This window comes from Thermobia domestica, chromosome 1 (genome assembly GCF_964235325.1).
Source record: "Thermobia domestica chromosome 1, izTheDome1.hap1.1, whole genome shotgun sequence".
In the NCBI taxonomy this organism is placed as follows: Eukaryota; Metazoa; Arthropoda; class Insecta; order Zygentoma; family Lepismatidae; genus Thermobia; species Thermobia domestica.
Genome location: NC_137454.1, coordinates 164,200,949 through 164,222,997, shown reverse-complemented (window position 1 = coordinate 164,222,997; position 22,049 = coordinate 164,200,949). Strand labels below are relative to the sequence as shown.

Below are 22,049 nucleotides of genomic sequence, written 5' to 3'. Positions count from 1 at the left end.
GTCATGGTGGGTGGTGGGTCGCAGTGGGTCACGGTGGGTGGTGGGTCACAGTGGGTCATGGTGAGTGGTGGGTCACATGCTGTTGACCCACGACCCACTGACCCACTCAGAAAACTTGACCCACTAGACCACTCCATCTCTGCATCAGACCACGAAGAACACTATCTGAAAAAAATTTGAAATTCCGAAATTCGGAGCCAGGGTTGAATTCAGGGGGTAGCCCGGGGGGAATCTCCCCCCCGAAGAAAATTCATTCCCCCCGGAGAAACTCCAAAAATTTCAGTCACAAAATGTAGAAATTACTTCACCCAATTATTTGCTTTTCTTTCCGTGCACGTACAGACGAAATCCGATCTCTCATATACATATAAATAACGCAGACCCATTCTACATAAACATTAAACATGTAACATCTAAGATAGGATACCAACTTGTATTTCTTAACGTTATGACCGAGTTTAGCAGAACATGAAATTGTTAACTGTTGAAGAAAGTTTTGTATTTTAGTAGGTACTATACTCTCGCCCTATATTATATATTAGTAGGTAGCACTAGCACAGATTCAGGTAGGAAAGGAAAGATAGAGAAGATCTTTCGATCATTCTATATAATCTCTGATGTCAGCAGACTTCAGTTCTTACAACAGACGTAATGTGTTTTACGATTGTTAAAGTAAACACACTTTTCTTTAATTAAAATAAGTCAGTTAAAGGGTGAGATTCAGAGGGCGTCATTTAGAGGGATCAGGGAGAAACAGTTATCCTTCCTGGGTTAGAGATTTATATAGAATTTATCAATATAATAGTAGTATATAAGTGAAAGATTGCTATTGAAGGTGATGAAGATCCTGCTCAATGCCGTGCCATGTGGGAGAGGCAAGCGGGGCGACGGCCCCGGGCGCCGAAGTAAGTGCGATGTGGTCATGTGCACATATATAAAATGAAAGGAAAAAAAGTAATGAAAAGTGCTCAAAATCAAGGAAAAGCAGGGTTTACTTTTTAAAATTTTCTTACCTTTCGCGGCTGGTCCGTCGACCTCACTCATATATACGGGGGTGCCTTCGTATACCCTCGCGCCAAGCACTGATTTTCCACGACACGGCACTAATCCTACTGAAGATTTCGTAAACTAAACCATTGATGTGTATGCAGTGAAGAAACCAAGGCTAATATGCTTGATTTAGAATCAGAAGTGTGAGAAAGAATGATAACTTTTTGTTAAGATATTCCTATGTATGTTTGTTTTAGGACAAAAAATATTTGAGTTAATTTAAATCTTTTTAAAAACTTCTACATTAGTAACAAACAGTAACTACTGAATATAGGAAATAATAACAAAAATAGCTACAGTAAATAGCAGTTAAAGTTTAGTCTAAAATATTTTTGCCAGTCTTTATTTAATGTTTTAGATAAAATTAAAGGATTGTTTTTTTCAATTGTAATCTCACGTAGAATATTTATCAGCAGTTAATCTTACAAGGTACATTCGCGAAGTCTCCCCTCGGGATTCATGTAAAACTGATTTAAATGCAAAGTTCTCCATGGCCTAATGTGTATTGTACTAATTTTAGCAGCCCATATGGGTAATTTGCATATTTATGAGCCTTCATATACCCGGAATTCAATCACACACTACTATAACGCTCGGTCACAAAATTGCTTTTAGTTTCTTTGGATGTAACTGAACATGAATGTGGGCATATGGAAAACAAATAGGATAAAGTACTGCTTCTCTGGCACGTGTTATCCACACCGGCCGCCATCTTGGATCCGCAATATTGAGTTCAACTTTCGGTTTTTCAAATGGGAATAGGTGCATGTGATACATCAAATTCATATAAAATTTTCTCGGAAATTCATTGGTGTAGTGAGTTTTACGGTAGCTTGTACCATTTGCAAATCTCACTACACCAATGAATTTCCGAGAAAATTTTGTATGAATTTGATGTATCACATGCACCTATTCCCATTTGAAAAACCGAAAGTTGAATCCAATATGACGACCGGTGTGGATAAAACCTGTCAGAAAGCAGTACTTGATCCAATTTGTTTTGCATATACCCACATTCATATTCAGTTACATCCAAAGAAACTAAAAGCAACTTTGTGACCAAGCGTTATAGTAGTGTATGAATTCCGGATATATGAAGGCCCATAAATATGCAAATTACCCGTATGGGCCGCTACAATTAGTACAATATACTTTGGGTCGCGGAAAACTTTGCATTTAAGTCAATTTTAGACGAATCCCGAGGGGACACTTCGCGAATGTACCTTGTCAATATTAGGTAAGATGTGCATGTGGATGGAATTGTTAAATATGCTGCTTTCTTGCAAAAATACAGAAAAAACAACCTTCCCCCCCCCCCCGAGGAGTTGACATTCCCGGGTGAAGATGTCTGAATTCAACACAGTTCGGAACACGAGATATTCGAACATAAAGTGACCTAGGAAGTAAAATGGACCTCACCTGATTTTTATATACGTTGTAAACGAGATCACGAATATGAAGGAATTTTGACATTCCGAATTTCGGAACTCGAGATATTCTAACATAAAGTGACTACGGAAGCAAACTGGAGCCCACCTGATTTTTATATATTTTGTAAACGAGATCACAAGGAAAACGAATCTGAAGGAATTTTGACATTCCGACTTCCGGAATTCGAGATATTAAAGCTTAAAGTTTAATATAGACCCTATGTATCTATATGAAAAAACGCAATATTCTCTATATGAAACATATTATGTCTTGTGAGATATATAAAGGTAAAAAAGAAAGTTCTGTCGCTTTTTGTGGAAATCTGTGTTCAATTGGCCCTCACATCGTGAGTTGAATGCGAATGGAGATAAGGCTAAGGTCAGTTGTTGGTGTGGGTTTATCCAACATACTACCTGGTTGTGGTAGTTCAGTTACTGCGAACATGCGTAAGGACAGAGTGAATATGGAACCTCCACAGAGCGTCATATGGGCGTGTGTGCTGTACGAGTTCAAACTGGGGTCAAACGCCACTGCAGCCTTGCGGAAGATGTCAGACCTTTGGTAAGGGTGTCGTGATTACGCGGGCAGTGCAGCGGTGGTTTAACAAGGTTAAGAACGGTGACGAAACAGTCGAAAACGCAGCACGTGTTAGATCAACACATGTACAAAATGAAGATCTTCAGGCAGCAATTGAGGCGAACAGTGGCCAGACATGTGAGGAACTGGGGCCACAATTCAGTGTGAGTGGAGAAACCATTCTGCAGCACCTCCATCAACTTTGCAACACTACAAGTTGGGTCGATGTGTCCCACACGACTTGACTCCGGGCCAGAAGGAACCGCGAGCAGACACCGTGTTTCTTTGCTGTCTCGTCTGAGGAGGGAGCCATTTCTGGACAAGGTGTTGATATGTGATGATAAGTGGGTCCTGCACGAAATTCCATGACGCCGTCATCATTGGTTAACAACCTATGAACCGGTTCCAAAACAGCCGAAACCAGCACTGCACCAAAAGAAGGTTCTCCTGTATGCTTGGTAGACTGGTTGCGGCATCATGCATCGGAAACTGCTACCACCTGGTCAGAGCACCAAATGCAACTGTGTACTGTCAGCAGTTGAGCCGTGTTCAAGAAAAACTCAAAACTCTTTAGCCAGCACTTCTGAATCGCTAAGAGGTTCTCCTGATACAGGACAACGTTAAGCCCCACGTGGCTAGAATGACCCCGGACACCATCCTACGCCTTGGATGGGAAACTATTGCATCCGCCATACTCCCCGTACATTTCACCGTCCGATTATCACTTGTGCCATTCCTTGGACAATCACAATCACTAGAGGACTGCAGTTCAAATCTCTAGTAAAGGTGCAACATGCACTTGATACTTTCTTCGCTTCACGGCCTACCATGTTCTACCGCGAAGGAATTCAAGGCTATCCCGAACGTCGGCAGAAAATCGTTGATGCTGATCGGTGCTATCTTTGACCTTCCAGGTACGTCTTAGATGACATATCAATGTTCTAAGGTGATGGGTCAGAAAGCGACAGAGTGCTAATATCCCGAGTTCAGGAAGTCAGAATGTCAAAATTCCTTCAGATTCGTGTTTCTCGTGGCCTAGTTTATAAAATATGTAAAAATCAGGTGGGTCCAGTTTGCTTCCGTGGTCACTTTATGTTCGAATATCTCGAGTTTCAAAATTTGGAATGTCAAAATTCCTTCAGATTCGTGTTTCTCGTGGCCTAGTTTATAAAATATATAAAAATCAGGTGTGGCCCAGTTTGCTTCCGTGGTCACTTTATGTTCGAATATCTCGAGTTCCGAAATTCAGAATGTCAAAATTCCTTCAGATTCATTTTTCTCGTGGAGCTCCTCCGTGGCTAAGCGGTTAGCATACGCGCCTTTGGCGTGGGAGACCCGGGTTCGATTCCCGGCGGGAGCTCATGTGGTTCGGATTCCACGTTAATCAGTAGGTCCACGTCTCATATAGCCTCGCTGCTGAAAGGGACGCTAAACTAAAATCAACAACAATCGTTTTTCTCGTGGTCTAATTTACAAAATATATAAAAATCAGGTGTTGTCTCGTTTGCTTTCCTGCAGCGTAGTTTTGAAATATTAGATTTTTTTTTTTTTTTTTTTTTTTTAGCTCATTCAACTTTCATAAGCTAAGCCACAAGTTCCTTCATATACCAACAACCATTTGTGTTTGCAAATTTATATTAAAACGCTCAAGTATTGTTCGTGGCAAAATCATGCTTCAACCTGTGTTTTTCTTGAAACAATTCTTTAAGACATTCTAGGGCTACATTATTATTTTCGTGCGTGGTGCCCCCCCCCCCCCCACAAATCGCATACTGATTGATTCTATGCGAATAATAGATGACCCTTCAAAACGATAATTCACGCCTAAAACTCATACCAATATATGTTAGATGGCAACTAAAGCAAGAATTGTATCTACTCCGAGTTGGGGCAGAGTGAAACTTCTGGATTCACGCATGTACGTCCGTAGGGAGCAGTTGCGAAGTGACAGTAGGTGGAATGCAAAAAGAATTATTTGTGCAAAAAATTCGCATCAACTTGTGCTATATAACCACTACAAGCAATAATTGTATCAATTCTGAGTCAGGACAGAGCAAAACTTTTGAGCACGAGCGGATGTGTGTCTGTTGCGAGGAGGCGGAACGGAATGTGTTATGCGCGAAAACGATTATTCATGCCCAATGTCCTTAACGTACCTGCTGCCAACAGGTACCAAGCCCCTCAACCTTCACACTGCACTGAATCGGTATACAATGCAATGGCAGCTGGTAGAGCACGTAATAGAAATTGTCTGTTTTTTGCAATTATCTTCTTTCACGTGCATACCATACCCACAATTACTGACGCCCACTAGTTCCCACAGATGCAGCCTCGTGTGTTGGTCCACTAATTCGGTCCTATTCTGAAACACAAGGATGTAATGTTAGATTGTAATGACCATGTAGCACAGTTCGGTGCGTGTTTCTCGAAGTTGTCTTTCTGTACGCGCGTATCCGCGTCTATATCACGCCTACTTCCTATGGTCGCAGCATAATTTCCACCCTGTCCTGAACCAGAATAGAAGTAACACTAGCTTGTAGTAGCAACGTAGCACATATTGCTGCACGTTTTTCTAATTTATCTTATTTTACACGAATACTTAATGTCCATAAAGCTCCCATTTCATAAGATACAAGTTCGTGTGAGGTACCAACTTCGTTCTATTCTGAATTGGAATGGACGTATTCCTAGTCAGTAGTGATCACCTAGCACATGTTCGTATGTTTTTCCAGGGATAATCAGTTTTGTGATATTTTACAGCATAAGTCTGTAGCCAATCATTGTGGAGCATCGTAGGAAAAGCCAAAGATCAATAATAAATTTTAAGGCGGTTTGAATACAACTTTTGATAGGAAAACACTGACTTTATAACCATTAATGCTATCCTAAAGTTAACCTGCAGTAAGGAATGCGACGCCGCATATACTTTAGGGGTTGTTAACGCGCCTGCTCCTGAGTCCTGAGGAACACACCTTCTCGAGGTTCCAATACTTGTGGCCTGCTCCGTCTCAATTATATACACATTGTGCTTTTAGTAGCCACCGACAGAAAATGGTTCGTGTTTTTTATGCAATTTAAGCGTCTGCTCACTACAGACAAAACTCTGAGTAGAATTACCATGTTCATCATATCTTGACTCGGTCAGATACACTTCTTGCTTTTAGAGGGGACCTATCATGAGTTGATTAATTTTTCCATCGTAGGCATAACCGCATGTTGTTAGGGCCTACCTTAATGTGCATACCCATAATGCTGAAGCCCTGCTAAAGTGTATCTGGATTCATGAATCCATTACTGCAACTCGTCTCGTAAGAAGCAATTTTAAAGCAGTTGGATTAGTGCATATCATAAATATTTGATGATCTGAGCAACTTTTCTAACATTGGGTCGAACTTACGGACTACCAGTCAGGCCTGTATAAACGGGGGTCTAGGAGGGCTGTCCTCTAAAATTTTTACTGGCCCCTAAAATTTTCACGGTAGGCTTGCAAATGAATTATTATATGGTGATGAACTAAAATAGAGTTGGATCGGGTCCCCTACATTTTTGGTCTGGCTATGGGCTTGCTTCCAGTTAAGTTAAATTTCATGACAATTCTACAAGGAAGAGAAATTTTAATATATAAATTGTAAGAATAATGATAATGCTAATGATAATTTTAGAATAACTTTTACTTATTTTAATTTAATAATATCCGACGAATGAAAGAAAGATAGGATTCTTATAAAAGCAATCTTTGTTAGAAGTTCAGTGGCTTATGTATTTTCATGTCCCTTCCTACTTAATAACTTGCGCCGATGAAAACAAATAAGAAATTTTGCACGTTTGCTTTCTAGTTCCTTTGCTTTCCTGAGGCAGATCAATATTAAACTAAAATCCACAATCGCGTTTTTGTCTAACTTAACAGCTACCTTTATTTGTTTAATTGTCTCAGACATGTATCTCCATTATATTTTCTTTGTATTGCACAACTTAATACAATGCATCACCTTGTATGAATCCAAAATATAATTTCCAACCCTGGGATTGTCTGAACTTAACATTTTAACATTCTTTCATACATTCTTTTTATGCTATGAAATTACAATAGGTACGATAGTGTAGTGTTGAAATAATATAACGTGGATTTGCTCATAGATGGAGTAAAGCTTTGTAAATGACTTTAAACAAACAAGAATTTCACACCGGTTCTTCTGTTTGAACTAGCAAGGAAAGAAAAACGCTTAGTTAGTCGAACAGTGAGTATGGCAGATTGTGAAGAGGAAGTTGTGTATGAGGGGAGTGAACTACATAAACACCTTGTTGCAAACGGGTTCACAGATTTTGAAATTGTAAGACGAAGCAATAAACATTGTGGTCAGAATATAAATCTGGATCGAGATATTGTTGACAGGATCTGGAAATATAAGGAGCTGTGGAATGAATTAAAGCTGACAATTCTCAAATGGTTTGTCTTTCTCCAAGATGGCGTATTTGGAAAATGTGAGCATGATCCGTGTTTGAGTGTTGCTATTGAAAACATACTGAATAGCCATTTACTCTTTGAAGAAGATGCTATACTAGTAGAAAATGTAAGACCAGCTTTTGTGCCGGATAAAAAGAAGATCTATAGCTCAAGATCATTGAAAGCTGAGACTATTGCATTGGGAAGCTCATGTGTCATTGGCATTCTTTCTTTGTGGTGCTACTTATCTCAGAGTTTGATTGTTGCCTTATCTGTTTCATTCTTCATTTTGGTTTATTTATACTGGAAATGGAGGAAGCTAGTTTCAAAAACACATAGACTACAGAAAATTATTCATGTCGTAAAATTGCTTCAAGATTTTCGCTTCACTTTGAAAAAGTCACTAAAATTAGTCCAGGAAAATGATCTAATAGTACGAGAATTTACTTTAATAAATGCAGGTAGCCCATTATGGTGTCTTGAAGATTCAAGTCTTACTTTTCATCCCAAATGGTGGCAGCTGATGCCAGGACTTCGTATTTCAATCTACGAGTTTGGTTGGGACGCAGCAAATCTGGTTACTGTGGCTACTCGTCAGTTGATAAAATCATTTCCTTTGGCCAGCCACGTGGATAAGGTCAATTATTATTTATCTTATATGGAGCTTGAGGAACTAGGTCTTCCTAAATACCATCCAGACAAGAATATTGATCTCTCTCTGAAAGTTCTTCAGGACATTTACCACACTTACCTGCTACTGCAATCTGAGTTTCTTCGACGTCTTTCGTTATGTTTCTGCCCAGATTTGTGGATTAAGGGTTCAAAGTTACAGCTGGAATCAGTTACAGAAGTCACAGATAGGTTATCATTGCAATGTGCTGATATTCTGAAAGAACTGAACACGGATTACAAGTTGTTTTTTTCGTATGGTGCTTCTGAAGCGAAATCAAATGAGGATAATGGTGTTAGCAAAAGCAAAGAAACGCTGAAAAAAGATTGGAAGTACATGGACACTTTCGTGGCTGTTCGTAGCGCTGGTCTTCATTTGCAGTCCCTGTTGATTGGAGTGGGATCATTGGAAGAAATGTTAGAAAAAGAAGAGAAGAGTACTATTGTAACTGATGGAGAATCGAAAGAAAAGCAGGAGAAAAGTTTTCAGGAGATTGGAAAACAATTGACGACAATGATAGAAGAAATAAAATCCTGTAAGGATTGTTTTGAAGAAGCATTGCTGCAGGTATCAAAATTGAAAAATTCAAGCAATGAAATTCCAACGACTGTTTCACTGACACCAGTGGGAGCCAATAAGCATGAGGAAGAAATGAAATCTCCAATACCTGTAGGATTTACGGACTTGGATCCAGATGTTAAGGACGAAATTTTTGAAGCGTATGCTACTCATGATGTATATGAGAGTGACAGTGGTAGTGACTATGTTGCGTTAACTCCAGAAGAGAAAGAGAAAAAGCAGGAAAAAAAGGAACATTCACGTAGGCTACTGCAAGAATTAAAAATGGTTCTGATAGAAAAGTCTCGTCAATGTAAGGAGCGAGAATCAAAAGCTAACAAGAAAAGAAATTCGTCATCGAACTTTCAGAAGCAGACAGTTCGTTGAAGAAGCAAGAAGTCGTCGACTATGAACCACATGCTGATATGCCATCAGAAAGTTCCGAAAAAACTGCAAATAAAGTTGAATTTGCCTCACAGGAAGACAGAGATATTCTTCTGTCGAACGGAACAACCAATCTGAAGTCAAGTAGAAATCACTTTTTCTCTTGACTATTATTTAGTGGAATATCTTAAGGTACAAACTGAAACTACCAGTGAAATATCGAGAAATAATATAGCAAATTTAATATCTAATGGCCAAAAATCAATATTGTGTACTACTAATAATAATTTAAGCAAATACGGTAGTGAAATGTCTTCTGGTGTTAATTACTTAGCAGAGAACCTTAAAGCAAAACCTAATAACATATCTAGTGATGAGTCCGTAGAGTTACCATTAGGCAATGATTGTCTCGAGAGCAGTAAGTTGTGGACTATACCGAGGTTCAAATGACCAACAAATATCGTATCAGATATTCAAAATATATGCAGCCATTTACCTCAGATTGGCAAGAATGTTCAATTCTTACTGGTTTTCAATCAAATCTTGCGTTACAAGCTGTTGCAAAATTCCAGCTCACGAATGCTCAACAAGAAATGGAAACGTTTATCGGGGCAAGTGAAAACTCCGATAGTGAATTAGTAGAAGATGAAAATCTTAAGAACATGTCGTGAGAACTGAAACAATGCCTTTTCGCCGTGATTATGTTTCTCTTATATTCATTAAATTTGTAGTTACACTGTATTTCATTGCTTTTAAAGAAATGTTTGTAATAAAAAAAATCTGTAATTACATTTTAAAAGCTATCCTACAAATGTTACTTTTTGCATGTTTTTCAGATTCAATAGGATATATTTGTATCTTGTCTTATAAACGAACGGATGAATAAATCTAAACCTTATGTAAAAGCACTTGTATCTGTAAAGTTTTATAAGGAACTTGCGTCGTAAAATGCCCGTTCTTGCATGGGTAGGAAAGGTTCATGAAAAATATTTGAACGCCTTTCCTCATTAAGACATAAAAGCCCATAGAATACTCTATTTTTAGCATTTATTTTTAACTCTGCTACTTCATTGGGATACGTTCCTTAATCAATGTGACATGAGAAAAACCTCGAGGCTGGAGTTATATTCCAATACTAATTTCAAACAGGTAAACCGCTTTACCATGATGCGGTCATAAACAACAGACAACGTCTATACGAATGTGGCGAGATATATATAGAAATTGCAACTTCCACCCCCTTAAAACCGGAATTTGGGAAACTACTATTTCACCTGTCTGCTTATTTATGAGAGTTAATATACGTAATTAATCTTCGTAACTTGAGTGGCGCATGGAATACCCTATATTTACCTCATTAATTTTGAACCCCATACCTCTTTAGAATACACCCTTTAATCAAAGTGGTGATTAAAACCTAGCTCAAGGTTAATACTAAGTATGTTCCAAAATTAATTTGAAAGTTTTCAGCCATTTTCCCGTGATGCGATCACAAATAACAGACTAGGGGAAAAAATAATATAAAATGTCTCTTTCCTCTTAAATTGAAATTTTTAAAAAGGCTAGGAACACGCCTAGTTATTTTTATATACCAATGAGGAGTTTATATACCAAGTATCATCTTTCTAACTCCAGGGATTTATGGGATACTATATTTTTGTAAAACATTAAAATCATCTTTACCTCCCTTAGCATACATATTGTAGAAAAATCCTTTATTGTTATCGTAATAAAATATGTTTTCTGTCCAAGTATCACGTTTCCACACTTATTAACATGGCCTGAGTTTTCAGTGAATCACTTTTTCTCTTCCATATAATTGTACAGTTTGCCACCTTCCCTTTAAACAAGCGAAATTTTCGAAAACATCGAAATAGGCTAGGTGTTCCCTTTATTTTTAATTAAGAGCATATATAACGAATTTCATATCTGCAACTTAAGTGAATTCGGAATTGCATTAAGCATTTTCTAAATAAACAATGGAAAATCTTAATATTGTAGAGACTGGCTCCTTACCCTTTTCAGAAGCGAAATTTTCGCAGACGCTGAGATACGTATTTAATTTTTATTTCAGAGTTTGTATACCTATCGATTTTCACATCTTAGAGCTTCTTCGCGGCTAAGCGGTTAGCGTACGCGCCTTTTGCGTGGGAGACTTGGGTTCGATTGCCGGTGGGAGCCCATGTAGTTCGGATTCCACATTAATCAGTAGGTCCATGTCTCATATAGCCTCGCTGATGAAAGAGACGTTAAACTCAAAACCCACTCAACTCGATTTTCACATCTCACACTTAAACAAGGGCACTTTCTCAACAAAGAAAGGGAATTTTAGATGTTACAGAATCAACTCCAGTATTAAGCGAATCCCCACATTTTGCACTTCGTGAATAAATAAAGGAAAATTTAAATATGAAGGAAATGGTTTCTCTTTCTCCATTTAGAAGCGAAATTTTGAAAAACGTTGAGAAATATGTTCTTTTATCTCAACTTAAGAGTTTATGCACCGAATTTCACATCTTTAACTTAAGTAGATCTTCATATCAGAGAATTTCTGAATAAAAAATGGGAAATTTGGATATTAGGATCTATAGAAATGATCCAACTTTTGCCCTTAGAAGCGGATGGTGAGTTTCATATTTATAACGCCGGTTATTCGTGAAATACACTATTACTGGGTGACATTTTAACCTCTCTTTATCCCCTTAGAATGAATATTTCCAAAAAATCCATCCCTATCCCATACTTTCATGATAAAAAAAGTTTCCAAAATTCACATTGATATCTATAGTAGTATGTCTTGAGCAATGACAATTCACTTATTTTTACTCTTTTGTATGGTTTACTTTACAGATTATTACGCAGTTCTCATTACTATTAATATTTTGTAGTGCACAAACCATATGCGTAGGTATCCTCTGTGTTCATTCGTTTTCCCGCATTTTCTTCCCTCCGCCACTTTGTTCATTCTCATCCTCTCCATCTCCCTAGAGCATAAAGCTGAGATGTTAAAATAATAATAACAATAAACCTAGTCATGTAGGGTCTATTACTCACTACCCTAGTGGCTTGTGCGCTCGTCTTTGCTGCATGGGGTTCCAGATTCAATTTCCGATGGGATAGCTTTGAAATGTTAACGCATTACACTGATTCGGGTTCCACAAACTGTGAGTCTACATCTTATACAGAACCTCGGTTCTGTATAACCTCAACGCCAATAAGGTACTCTGAATCCCAACCAATCAACTAAAATAAACGAAGTCAAGAATATACATCGGGTCACAACAGTAGTCAAGTCGCTATTTTAAACTACACCTTGGTAAAATTATTTAAGCGAACACTTAAACCCCATTAAGGAGAAATATTTTACTTAAATCCTGTGGTCAGCCATCCGCCTTCTGACTCAGTTTCAGAAGTAATGTGATGAGGTGATATCTATAATATCTAGACCTTGATCCGACTTCTCATCGAAATATGCATTTCATATTCAGCTTCAAAAGATTCTGAATATTTATGCTTTAAAAAAATCTTCACGGAAACTGCATTAAGTCTGCTGGGGTTAGCGTTTAACTTTCCCTTTCAACGCCGAGGCTGTATGAAACGGAAAGAGGATCCTGACCAAATACCGATCAATTAATTGTAATGAAGTAAATAAAATATAAAGTAACAAATAAATTGTTGTTTAATGTGACACCCAATCTACTACTCGGGTTTGTATCCGCAACAAATATTCCTACCAGGAAATCAAACGTGTTAGCGTGTTAGCCAGTGACCAGTTAAGATGCTCACATGAATCTGTTGTTTGATGTACAGGTCGTAGAATCTAAACATGTATTCTCACAGAGAATCAAATCCATGATTTACATGCCATAGACAATGAAAATTACCGTTCAACTAACTAACTACTGACATTCCTTTCCTTTTGTGTTACTCTGAATTTTATTAGTAAGCAAATAATAATAAAAGTAACAAATCACAGGTAGTCTATATCAGAGTCCTTGAGTTTTCATATATCAATACTTGTATTGAACCTCTGTAGCCCGTACTTCGCTTCGTTCAATACCAAGTTTTCGATGCTGGGACTAAGCGATTTAGAAGTAGACACTGGCTGGTTTGTGGATGCATTAGCGTTCCTTGCAGCAGCGAGGCTATGTGAAACATAGTCATACAGACTAACATGGATCCGAACCATTGTACTCCCACCGGGAATTGAGTAGTAATATCTATAATACCGTGCCTTTTGCTGCCTAGATATCCTATAATCTTGGCTGTAACTGGGCATATTTGATGATGTTTACGTCCTTAGAGGGCGCTCTTCCCGTATTTCTTGTCAAAAAGTAAGTAGATTCAAGGGCGCCGATTTCTCTGTAAATTTTTGGGGGGCTCATTCAGATGCAGAAGGCATATATATGAAGATTTTAAGACAAATTGCACTCAAATTATGACAAGTATTGTATATTCATAAATACAATAGGGGGGCCCATATTAGCTTTGGGGTGGCCCGGGCTCCCCGGGATCGGCGCTCTTGAGTAGATTTAGTGATTTTTCCCACAATGCACCACGCAGAGACTGTTTATGTAGTATGTAGCGTAAGAAGAGTATACTTACAATTGAATTGCGATAATTAGTATTTACAATTACGGTAATTAGTTTTTCTAATTGGAAATTTACCTTGTAGTTTAATTACATATTTGCCTTGTACTGTGATTATGACTTTATTGCTTGCACTGTCTGTTATTTATGATTACAAAATATCTGGATAATACAATACTAGTTTATTTGTGATGTATTTATATATAGGTCTAAAAATAATTAAAATGTTTACTTACCTTTGAAAGCCGGCGACTTCGTTTGATCATTTACAATAGCACCAAGCGACTTGCTTACTTCTTTTTCGCGAACCATGAGATACTTCGTCAGCACTTTTATGCCTCCTATAGCAAAGATGGTGCTTTCTTCTGTTCACGGGTATTAAATATTTTATTTTATTTATAATTTTATAATATAGAATTTTAATGTAAGGATTCCGCAATAATTCGTAAATCTGTTTATTGAAAATATTTGTATTAGTTTATTTATAGGATATTACATATTATAGGGAATATTACAATTTTTTTAAAAATATATCACGTGACATGCCTTATTTTAAATATTAGATACTGTATATGCTACGGCGCTTTGTTTTGAAATAAATTGAAAGGATGATACCGCCAAAAACATGTACTTGATTTTCATGGTATTTAGACTTGTAGTGCTAGTGTGGGAAAGTATTTGTTCCCTAAGCTATGGAAGACGGATCTAACTCTTTAGTGAAAATACCACACCGTTATTTGTATTTCCTTGTATGGAACTTGATCATTTCCTTGTATGATGTTTACGAGACTTGATCATTGAGAGCACTCGGTCGAAAAATGTAAAAGGCCAGCCATCTTGAATGAGGTTTTCCTGAGTTTTCCTCCTTCACACCAGGCAAATAGATCCCAGGCCGCTTCCTTCCTTCCCTTTCTCCGGATAGTATTTTCGCTAAAGGATATCGTTCCTCATACGTGACAGGCTACATGGCCATAGATGTCGAAAGCCCAGAAATCTAAATTCTAAATCCTAGACTTGATCATATTAAAACTTTATATGTTTGACATCTAGTGGATAAACTGGGAATTAGGTATATATATATATATATATATATATATATATATATATATATATATATATATATATAATTATTACCTTTCTAGCGCTTTACTGAAAATTATTTGTTTAATGAATATTTTATGTAATATATACGAGGGTTATGCTTAAGGTTATTAGCGTAGGGCCGTCAGTTTTTTCAGAAGTATATATTAATTGAACAATGACGAAAAGGATTTAGTTATTGGACTTTAAATATGGTTTAACCTGCGTAAATGTTTTCATTAACTTGAATGAAAGAAGTTGAGTTGATTTTAGTTTAGCGTCCCTTTCAGCAGCGAGGCTATGTGAGACGTGGACCTACTGATTAACGTGGAATCCGAACCACATGAGCTCCCGCCGGGAATCGAACCCGGGTCCCCCACGCCAAAGGCGCGTACGCTAACCGCTTATTGAATGAAAGAAGGATTTGATGAATACTGAAGAAATGTATTTAATGAAGTCCGAGTATTGTTGATCTCGAACTTTGGATCGTAATTATTGTTTGGGGACGGTTTTAAACCTTAATTAGTAAAATATCCTGTAGACTATAGGACGCGGGCGATTAATGAAAGTAAATAATTATGAAAGCATTGGTAGAATGAGAATGTGGGAGGAAAGCGTGAACTCGAGAAAATCTACAGACACGACATTATCCACAGTAAACTCGCATGGCCTGGGATCAAACCGGGAACCCCTCATAGCAGAGTTAAGAGCTTTACCACTAAGCCACTGCCTTACCCTTTTATATTGAGATTATTTTATTCTTTAACATATAGCAAATATTAACAACTATAATTGTTAATAGTAAGCTTTTGTTATTTAAACTAGCATAAGTGTGTTCGTTCTTCGCACGGGAAAAATGATTTAATAAATATACATATAAAACCGGAAATTTACTGTTGTAGAAATTGTCCACTTTCACAAGCAGAATATTTAAAAACACTTAAAAATGTGTTCGGTTAGTTAGGTATTTTGTACCGAATTTTACATCTGCAGCTTAAGTGGATTCCCACACTTAGCACCTTCTGAATAAAGAAAGAGAAATCAAATATTATGGAGTGGACTTTTTCCACTTTAGGAAAAAAATGTTGAACACGATAAAACATGCATTCCCTTATTTTTAACTGAGAGTTTATACATCAAATTTCACACCTCTAATCTAAGCTACTCCTCACGTTCGGTACTTTGTGAATATTAAATATTATAAAAATGTTTCTCCTCCTTGCCCTAAAGTAAGAAGTGGAATTTTCGGAAACGCTAAAATACATGTGACACTCTGACATGTTTCTCTTTATATTTATAAAAGTGCTTTAAGGTATTAAGCAAACTTATTATTTATTAATGCTTTAGTCTATAACAAGTAACCCTAACTACGCCATCATATGCTTAGAAAGGACGTCATACTTTCAAGAATGAGGCTAAAGTTTTTTTCTTCACCGTAATATTGGCATCCACGCATTTAGTAGGTTCCAGCTTAGGACATCTTGGTATTTATATACATTATTTCATGTATCCTTATTCGAGTGCTTTAGAATAAATGTTGATATTCACGTAATAGATCATCATATCTATTTCTTTCCTAGAGAACAAAGAATAAATTAAAGACTCCATGCACAAGCTGTTTTAGTAAGAAATATGGCGTCATCAGATGAAACAATCACCATATCGATGCCTGAAAATGTTGCACTTCCAATGACGAAGGAGTTTTATTATGATGTTTTCCCATCAGATTTCCTGTGGGGCGCTTCAACATCTGCTTATCAAATAGAAGGAGCTTGGAATACTGATGGTAAGTGCCTAATATGTGCTTAATTCTGTAAAATTGGTTAGCACGAATTTATAGTGGATTATGTTGTGGATTTATATGCATGCGTGATGATGTAAAATATTTTACCATTACCAACTAAACCAGTGAAGTCATTAAATATTTGTCTACGGAAAATTTGATTGTAACATAATACAATGAAGAACAAAAAAATGTAATGGTGAAAAAACTTGCAAAGGATAGACGGTCGCAAAACACAAATTTTCCGTCACTGATTCATATCGCAAATTACCAAAATTAATATGCAGTACTGATTACAAAAACTGAAATTAAAGTTTTGCGTTGTGCTGATGAAAACCTTCATGTAGCTAATGAAACCCTAGGTATTTATTTTAATGAACCAATATATGAGTTAACGCTGGAGTATTGAGCAGGAATATCTTTTTTTAGCATGCATCTATGGTTCTAATAATAAATTTCAAGTTTTTACCCTATTTTGTTAAGAAATTATTTGTTATTCTAACTTGTGAAAATACTGAATGTGCTAACTGTATCCCTTCAAGTATTCAAACACAGAAAGTTTTCACTACATGTCTAGTGGCTAGCGATTGCGCTTTCGATAAACATGGTCCCAGGTTCTATTCCCGGTAGGACAGCAACAGAACTGAATGCATTACGGTGGTTTGGATCATTTTAAACTGTAGATTCACGTCTCATATAGCCTCGGTGTTCAAAAGAGACGCTAAATTTCGACAAACGAAACAAACAGTAAATGCATATTTTTTCCTTATTTTCTATTGAGAGTTTTTTCGATAAGACAAGAGTTTAAATATGTTGAGTTGACAAGTACACAAAATATAATTTTTAGTACACTAATTTTCATTTGAAATTTTCAGTTGAAAAACATACACAAAGGAAACGAATTCTTGAAATTTACAACATATCAAATGGTCCCTATACTTATACAAATGAAATAAGTGGGTCACTTCCATTTATTTTCTAGGAACAAGAAACTGAACAGTTTGAGATTGAAATTATAAATATTTGATTCTACATCTATTGATAATCTCAAACATTCTACTCATTCTATTCAATCACCAAAAGTTAAATCTTGGTGATAAAAAAAAAATGGTCAAGAGAGGATGTATTACGATCAACACCTAAATTCTCAAGATGGAATTGGGTAGAGTGACATTTAAATAATTTACAAGCCTCTTTTTATTAAACTTTTTTTAAAAAGAAACTCCTCGTTCTTCTCATCGTTTACTGGCATACTTTGTTATAGGCTCAGTAGCAGAATGGCTGGGACCAATATAGCCAAATATTTATCAAATTAAAAAAAAAAAAAAAAGACACCGAGGAAAACATTCTATCAACGATGAGTCACAACCTTCTCACTCTCAAAAGCGACTCTGAAATGTTGTCATAAAGTCACGCCCCTTCCCAATTAATATGAAAAAGAATAAATAAAAATAATAAGGTGCATTTATTCTTGCATAGAAATGAGGAGTGACCAGACAAATTTTTTTACTTATTTCAATATGGTCTGCAACCCTCATTGAAACACATGAGAGACTTGACAACATAGCGTAAGTCACCTTGCTTTACGTTATCCTCTGCTCATATGTTCTGGCTTTACTTTTTCTCGCGTTAGCCTGCCTCAGAGATCAGCTCTTTAAACGCCTACCCTTACTGTACAAGGTAATCACACCTTTAATAGGACAAAAAAGAAAATAACGTGATTTTACCTCTCCTTGCGAACGGTAGGGGAAGAGAAGATACAAGCAAGAAAGAAGAGAAGGTAGGTGGGATGGTGGAGTCCCTCAGTTCTGTACTAGTTTTGCGTGTTCTACACAATGAAGTGAGCGTAGAAAGGAATACCTTCTAGTCGTGAGAAAGAAAATAACTTATAGCGTTTCAAGGGCGACAGACTTCGTAGTAGGATTTCGACGAAGGATTTTGTTTTCTTTATGACGTTCATATATAAATTATTGTGAAAAAAAAAAAAGATATTTTCTTACTTTAAGAATATCGGAATTTAATAACACGTGATGTATGTTAACTTTTTTTCCTCCTCGCAAGCATTTAGAGAAGGAATGAATATCTCTGAACTAAATTTTAAAATGATTTAACTCTCAAATGTTATTGTGAAAGCAAGCATGCGAAGTCACAGACAAATATGTAAGTGTTAGACTTGTAACTCAAATAAATAATCATAAAATACCAATAAGTAGAGAATAGCCAAATGTCAAATCACGTAGGGTACTTTTGAGACGATGAACATTGATAGGTGGTTCATATCCGCTATTATATTTGATATCCTCTAGACTTAAGGAATTTCATTCATATTTTTGGAGCTTTCTTGTTATATTGTTTGCAAACGTTTTCCGCATGAGATACCAGGATTTGATTTCCAGCAGGAGCACATGTGATTCAGTTTAAACGTTAAACAGTAAGTCTACGTCTTAGTGCTAAAAATAAATAGTCGAATGAATTTTCATCTGCTCTACAAACTGGCGTAAAGCCATAATCGAACGAATACTTGAATATCAATGCATCATGAAATTATTATCGTGTCCCAATTTTACAAGTTAAAAATATTATACGAAAAATGAGGGTAGTAAACTTTTCATCATGATTAATTATTTGTATCCGTCTCAGATTGCACTGTTAACTATTATGTATATTAATGAGTATCTAACCAATTATTTTTTCAGAACCAATTGGGAAGTTCATTTTTTAAAAATAGTTCGAACAGCGTTGATAATGTCAGTTATTTTCCACTTCTTGAATAGCCTGAATTCTTTGTGCTGAGTAAAGTATTTAAAATTAAGTTAAAATTATGTAGGAATTGTGTTGGAAATATAATTATGCAATGTCAAATTCTTTGCTATTTTTTTCGTAATACCTGTATTTGTAACTCACATCAGAATTTTAAGAAATCTTTCAAAGTGAAAAATCACTAGAGAAACCGAGGGCGAGGATTAAGTTTGCAGGGGAGGAGTACCAAGCCAGTTTCACCGCTATTGTCGATATGACCTCTCTTTATAACTGTGGAGTTAACGCTGCTTACATACGATAATATGCGAAATACTCTACTTTGAGCCAACAAACAACTTTTCAGCATTGTCCTTCCTATTCAAATTACATAGGCGCTACAAGTTAGGCTCAAATACATTTGTTGTTCTTGTGTAAGTTTATCAACTGGGGTCTATTACCTATAGGTAAATGTTTGGTTTTCTTTCAGCTATCAGCCAGTCATACAATGGTTACCATACGCTGGTCAAACTTTTTTTTTGTAACTGGGTAAATAAAGTAGCTGACCTGCGAAAGATGAATTGAAAAATCCGATTATTTCGAGAATCAGCTAACCGCTGTCTTTACATTTAGTCTTCAGTCATTGTTTTCAGCGTAGTTTGTTGGTTTTCAAAATACTCAAGTCAAATCTTAACTTTTGTACAAGGGCAGAGTCGTAATCATTAAGTTCTATTAAAGAAAAAACAGATATGATACCAAATAGTCATTTTCAAGGATAGGCGATTTACAAGGCATAAAGTCTAGCGTTGGACTGATGTTATCTTATATCTAGACACAAAAATTTCGAGTAAAGCTAAATCATTTCTGAACAGTTCGAAGATTATTAATCTCAGTGATAGTGCTATGCTTATCGAACATCCATCGATACAAGAGTACACTATTCATCAACCGTATGAATATATGTAGAGTTCTGTAAGTTTGAAGGTTCTTCCCGTGAGAGCGCCATGTCAAGGCTTCACTACTGCTTTAGGATCTGAAACCTCATAACCATACCATGCGTGTGCCCCTACTTCCTAAATTAAATTGTCATTATATCCCTGATGATAAACTTACATTAGAACAAATTGTCATTGTATCCCTGATGATAAATTTATATTAGAATAAATTACAATTGTATTCCTGATGATAAATATATATTAGAATAAATGGGCATTATATCTCTAATGATAAACTTATATCAAAGTAAATTGCCATTGTATCCCTGATGACAAGCTTATGTTAGAATAAATTGTCATTTTATCCCTGATGATACTTTATGTTAGAATAAATTAATAATGTATCGCTGATGATAAATTGATCCAATGATAAATTTATTAGAACAAATTACCATTGTAACCCTGATGATAAATTTATCTTAGAGCAAATGGGCATTATATTCTTAATGATAACTTACCTAGGTACATTAAAGTAAATTGCCATTATATCCCTGATGATAATCTTATATTAGAATAAATTGCCATTGTATCCCTGATGATAAACTTACATTATAACCAATGGACATTAATGATAAACTTGTATTAGAACAAATTGCAATTATATTCCTGATGATAACTTTATATTAGAAGAAATTACCAATATATCGCGGATGATCAATTTATTAGAACAAATTACCATTGAATTCCTGATGATAAGTTTATATTAGAACAAATGGACATTGTATCTCTAATGACAAACTTATATTAAAGTAAATTGACATTGTAACTATTCTTGATGAAAAACTTGTATCAGAATAAGTTCATTGACTTCTTTGTTTAGGAAAAGGTGAGTGCAACTGGGACAGATATTGTCACAGTCATCCAGAAAGAATAATGGATAGAAACAATGGGGATGTTGCCTGTGATTCTTACAGCAAATACAAAGAAGATATTAACTGTTTAGTTTCTCTTGGGGTGAGTGTAAAGCTTAGAATAGTTCTATGTGTGATAGTTATAATATGTAGCAAAAGTATTACATATAAGTTATAATATGGAAGTATTACAGAAGTAAATTTTAATATTTAGTATACAATAATTGATTTACTTTTTAAAATCATTCTTTTAAAAACATTTCAAAAAATGCACTAGTAATACTCGTGTTTTATCATTGAACAGTGAATAAAATTAACAATAGTACCTATAATATTTAAGAAAACTGTTAGACTTTTTACAATGTCATATATTTATCAGGCAACAACGTTTATATAAAATGTAGTACGTATGTTCTTATTAATCATTGATTAATATACACTATGCAAAACCTAGAAATGAGTTGTATTTATTGAAGTAACTGTAGGAGTATACTAATCCATATAAGAAATGTCCAGTTTGTGACATTTTCAGAAGTGGGATGTTCTCAAAATCGCGAAGGTACCATTGTATTTCAGTAGCCAAACTTAAAGTAAATTTTCCAGAAGATATAAGTTCGCAACCACCTATACTCAAATCGATACAGCATAGAGTCACGCAGTTAACCTAAAGTTGAACGTTCGTTTCAGTTTTGTTATCCATCTTAGTTTAGCAAAGCATAAAATAAGGTAAATGACAAGAAATTGAATTTAATGAGATAAAACTATTAGGACAATGCATTTGTAGCAGAATATGCTGAGAAATTCAACGCTTAAGGCAGTTCACCACAAAGTTTACACAATATGCTACGAGGAATATATCGTATCTTAATGAATTGGGTCGAAGTGGTATTACTAGAATCAC

At 36.0% G+C, this 22,049-nt stretch overlaps 2 protein-coding genes across 5 annotated transcripts in view; both read left to right on the top strand.

Moving 5' to 3' along the window:
• Positions 1-22,049, top strand: part of LOC145690583 (cytosolic beta-glucosidase-like) — a 67,862-nt gene that overhangs the window by 7,960 nt on the left and 37,853 nt on the right. For 3 of the 4 annotated variants that reach the window (XM_081765639.1, XM_081765621.1, XM_081765629.1), the window contains exons 2-3: positions 16,364-16,569; positions 21,118-21,251. In XM_081765639.1, the coding sequence (XP_081621765.1) occupies positions 16,416-16,569; positions 21,118-21,251 (288 nt within the window). In that variant the 5' untranslated portion in view covers positions 16,364-16,415. The remainder of the gene's footprint in view (positions 1-16,363; positions 16,570-21,117; positions 21,252-22,049) is intronic. The other variant, XM_081765647.1, reaches the window with a different exon arrangement.
• On the top strand, positions 7,302-9,116 carry LOC145670461 (vezatin-like). The gene has a single exon (XM_081739210.1). It carries the CDS (start codon positions 7,302-7,304, stop codon positions 9,114-9,116), a length of 1,815 nt encoding a protein of 604 aa, XP_081595336.1.

What these genes read in the sequence shown, in the direction of transcription:
- LOC145670461 (XM_081739210.1), top strand. Translation starts at nt 7,302, where the DNA reads ATGGCAGATTGTGAAGAGGAAGTTGTGTATGAGGGGAGTGAACTACAT.